This window comes from Penaeus chinensis, chromosome 38 (genome assembly GCF_019202785.1).
Source record: "Penaeus chinensis breed Huanghai No. 1 chromosome 38, ASM1920278v2, whole genome shotgun sequence".
NCBI classification, from domain to species: Eukaryota; Metazoa; Arthropoda; class Malacostraca; order Decapoda; family Penaeidae; genus Penaeus; species Penaeus chinensis.
In genome coordinates this window covers 25,402,616-25,407,615 of record NC_061856.1, presented here as the reverse complement: position 1 = coordinate 25,407,615, position 5,000 = coordinate 25,402,616, and the positions used below count along the sequence as shown (strand labels likewise).

Below are 5,000 nucleotides of genomic sequence, written 5' to 3'. Positions count from 1 at the left end.
AGGAGGCACTGGAGCGGGCGAATGTGATATCGTCTTTTTTTCGTGAGGCGGAGAAGAGGTCAACGATGGAGCAGCGTCCAAATCCGATGGTCTCGTTTCAACAAAGGGAGTCAAGTAACTTGTATACAAAGGCCTTGGCTGACTCCATGAGAGGCCATTCACAGGTCGAACACACTGTCTCTTCGGGGTCGGCAAGGGCGCTCCTAGTAAGTGGTCCATGATGTCCTTCGAGGAAAACACCCCCAGGACGTCTCCAAAGGGCCAGGCATAACAAGCCGCGCCAGACCCATACTGAGAGGCAGCCACGTCAGGCAGATCCCAAAAGTTGCGTTCGAAGTGATCCATCTTGAGAATTGAACGAGAGAAACACTGGTAAGACTACGAGTGAGGAAGAGGGTTATGAATGCTTCCTGACCTGAGGATGATCTTTACGACTCAAGGTCACATAACCGCCCGAGTTCCTTCCTCGTTCAGTCAGATTCAGGGACCTGAGACCGATCAAAATTGCTGACAGTCGATATCACCAATGTCATTATTATTATTGTTGTTATCACCCATATTATTATTGCTATTGTTATTGATATTATTAGTATTATTATTAATGATGTTACTCTTATCATTACTATTATTATTACTGTTATTTTTACTATTATTATTACTATTATTAGCACCATTATTATTACTATTAGTGTTACCAGTGTTAACATTATCATTAGTATTGTTGTTATTACTATTTTGATAATAACAATAATAACAATAATAATAATAATACTAGTAATAATAATCATATCATTATAGTTATTATTTCATTATTGTTGTTGTTATCATTATTACTATTACTATTATTATTATCATCATTATCATTGCTATTATTATTATTATTATTATTATTATTATTATTATTATTATTATTATTATTGTTATTATTATTATTTTTGTTATTACTGTTATTATTATTATTGTTATTATTATTATTATTATTATTATTATCATTATTATTATTATTATTATTACTATCATTTTTATTGTTATTATCATTACTATTGTTGTTATCAGATTCACTTGTTACTATATATGTATATGTAACTATATACATATATATATTTATATACATATATATACATATGTATATACATATTTATGTATGTATATATTTATTATTATTATTACTATTATAATCATTGTTATCATTATTATTATTATTATTATTGGTATCATTATCATAATTTCCTTTTTATTAATGTTCTTCTTCTCCTTATTATTTTTGTTTGTTGTTGTTTTAATAATTTTTTATATTATTATTATTATTATAATTTTTATCTTTATTTTTGTTATTTTTTATTATTATCATTGTTATCATTATCATTAATAAGGTTATCATTGTCATTATCATTATCATCATTTCTATCATTATCACCATTATCACTATAACCATCATCATTATTTTCATTATCATCATCATCAGTTTCATTTCCCGATGAGCCGATGGTGCGGGAAAATGAGAGGTAAATAACCTATAGTGATTATGGATAAAAGGATACGTTACGTCAGCTATCATAATTAGATCAAACGCCTATTACGAGTAGGGCGGAGAAAGAATATTTTGAATTATGAAATTTCGTAAGAAATGCGTTTCCTTCCTTAATTCCATTTTGTTTTACAGAAAATATTGAATCCCGAAAAAATGCGGAATGATCATGAAAATGACTTCATTTAAGTTTATATGAAAATATCATACGCTGCATTATCAGCGTAGAAAAGTTGAAAATGTTATGTAAAAGGATCATATCTAAACAAAACGTACATTTAACAAATGTACGGTTTTCCCTTACAGTAGCAATGTATATGGCAACTCAACTATTTACGTCCATTCCCTCTCTCTCTCTCTCTCTCTCTCTCTCTCTCTCTCTCTCTCTCTCTCTCTCTCTCTCTCTCTCTCTCTCTCTCTCTCTATATATATATATATATATATATATATATATATACATATATATATATATGTGTGCGTGTGTGTGTGTGTGTTATGTATATATGTATTTATGTGTGTATACAGACATGTGGACATATGTACAGTATTTGGTCTATTAATAACAAAGACAGGCACACACACATGCATGTCGATATATAGATATATGGATAGATAGATCTATAGATAGAGTGTTTAAGATATAGATGTATATATATGTTTTTTTTATTTTCATTTTTTTAATATATATTTTTTTATTTTTTTATATATTTTTTATTTTTATTTTTTTATATATTTTTTTATTTTTATTTTTTTATATATTTTTTATTTTTATTTTTTTATATATTTTTTATTATCACTATTATTTTAATTCTTCTTATCTATTCATTTATTTATTATTATTTCTTAAGCTTTGGATTTGCCATGCTGCTTCTCCGTGTCTTTTCTTTTCCCTCCTTCCTGCCCACTATCACAGGAATCACTATTCATTGGTCAGACCTGCAACGGGTTATTGTTCGTCCGCCGTAGGATCTCTTCCATGTCGTCCTTCGTCGGGCAGTTTTCCTAGTTTTCCTCGAGCGTCTCTGAGTGTTCGTTTCACTCTTCGTCGTCCCAAGTGGGCCAGTCACAGTCGGATCTGTCCTACAGGTTGGGCTGCTCGTTGAGTTCCTCCGAGAGCTCGTCCTCAGGGAGGCAGCTTTGCCAGCTGAGCTGATCCCTGAGCACCTCCGAGAGGCGGTCCAGCGTGAGGTCCTTGCCGTCGTCGCAGGCGAGCCAGTCCTCCAGCGAGGGCGCCCTTCGGCCCTCCGAGAAGAGCGTCTCGGCGACGCCCGCCAAATATCCGACGTCTCCGGCTGCGTCGGTTCGCCTGCAGACGCCAAAGTCGATGATGGTGACCGCAGGGTCGTCGTGGCTCGTGTCGACGCAGATGTTGCCTGGCATCAGGTCGCCGTGCTCGAACCCCCTGGCGTTGATGGCCTCCACGGTCTCGGTCAGCTCCAGTGCAATCAGCGCCCTTTGCTTCAGGGACAGCGACCTCAGCTGTTACTTCAGCGTCGCTCCGGCATACTTGGTGACCAACGACAGCTGCTCGGGGCAGATCCCGACCAGCTGCTGGACTCGAGGGACGCCCTCAAGCAGCAGCAAAGCCTTCGCTTCCGTGAGGAAACTAGGTGCGGATCCCCTGTTGAGGGCGACCTTCACGACCAGGCCTTGCTCCTCGTTGAGGAGCGCGCGGCCGAAGGCGCCTTCGCCCAGCACTGCGGGGTTCTCGCCACGGGCGGCGTTGCACTGCTGCGGGGTCAGGAGGGGCAGGCCGTGGCTCAGGCACATCTGGGTCACGATCTGCGCATCCATCTAGCGCGCGTCCTTTCCTTCGCCCTCCTCAAGGACGACCATTTCCAGCTCCTCGAACTCATCGTACATGTCCCCGAGGTCGCACTCGGCGGCAGCTTCCTGTTCCCGAGCTGCCATAATGTCCTGCAAAGGAAGCGTCTGCTCCTGGGGCATGGGCAGCGCCTCCAGAGGGACCTCCTCTCTGATCGCCTCCGTCGCGGGATGTTCGTCCCGCCTTGGCAGAGTCGATGCTTGATCTCGCTCTTGGAAGATCTCAGGAGACGTGTTCTCGAGGCCGCTGCTGCTCTCAGAATGGCGAGTCCTCTGATGCGGAGAGGGTACCTTGGCGAGGTCTATGTGTGTGTGTGAGTGTGCGTGTGTGTGTGTATGTTTGTGTGTGTGTGTTTGTGCGTGTTTGTGTGTGTGTGTGTTTGTGTTTGTATGTGTTTGTGCATGTGTGTGTTTGTGCATGTGTGTGTGTGTGTGTTGTGCATGTGTGTGTATGTGTGTGCGTTTGGGAGTGCGCGCGCGCGCAGGTGTGTGTGTGCGTATGTGTGTGTGTGTGTGTGTGTGCATGTGTGTGTGCATCTGTGTGTGTTGTGCATGTGCGTGTATGTGTGGGCATTGGAGAGAGAGAGCATAGGAGAGAGATAGAGATAGATAGATAGATAGATAGATATAGAGAGAGAGGGAGAGAGAGAGAGAGGGAGGGAGAGAGATAGATAAAGAGAGAGGGAGATATATCGATAGATAGATAGAGAGAGAGATAGAGAGAGAGAGTGAGAGAGAGAGATAAATAGAGAGAGAGAGAATGAGAGAGAGATTGCTTAAATCCGTGCCTGCCCCCGAATTACAGCCTCTGACTTTTATTCTCACCCGCGTATGTGTCCGCACATGAATCTCCGTAAAAATAACACATCACGTCAAATTCAAACAAGAAATCACACAATTCCATACATAATGGCATTACTTTTACATCCCTTAGTTTATCTAGCTTTGTCTATGTTTATTTACTCGTATTTCTATTTTTAATCGACCTTTATATATATATATATATATATATATATATATATATATATATATATTTTCATCTTATTTATTTTCGTTTGATTATTCTTATAGCTATACATTTTTAATTTGAGTTCATCGAATTAATTACTCTAATCAATCTTCCCAATTGTTCTCTGAATTGAGATTTTTTTTTTTTTAATTTATTTTGTTTTCCTCCATTCAAACAACCGCATTGATTTTCAGGAACCGCGGGTTTTCCCTAAAACAGAGGCATCGCCTTCGTTTTTCTTATATTTGTTGAATGTCTTTGATATTGCAAAGGTTGTTCGTGTCATTTCACACACACAAACACACACACACACATGTATATGTATATATATATACATATATATACACATATATATGAACATAATTCTATATAGATAATTTATCCCCAAGTTTAAATGCGTTCCATAATTTTGATTTCTTTTCTCTTTTTTATTTACGAGAGATGAAAATGTAAAAGAGTGTGTTTATCAAAAGATATGATAAAAGCTTAAATTATCTCCCGATTTCATTTTTGTTTTCAGAATATCGGTTAATCCTTTGTCTGTCTGTTTATCTTACCGTTTTGTTTGTGTGTTAATTCTTTTTTTTTCAAAATTTTTGATTTTTGTATATCTTAGATTATTAAAAATCTTTTTATTAT

At 38.0% G+C, this 5,000-nt stretch overlaps 1 protein-coding gene across 1 annotated transcript in view; it reads right to left on the bottom strand.

The window, feature by feature from the left end:
• LOC125045988 (zinc finger protein 628-like) overlaps positions 1–345 on the bottom strand; it is a 912-nt gene extending 567 nt beyond the window's left edge. The window contains exon 1 of the mRNA XM_047643578.1: positions 1–345. This exon is cut by the window's left edge and continues 567 nt beyond it. Within this exon, the coding sequence (XP_047499534.1) occupies positions 1–345 (345 nt within the window).
• Positions 346–5,000: the final 4,655 nt, after the last annotated feature.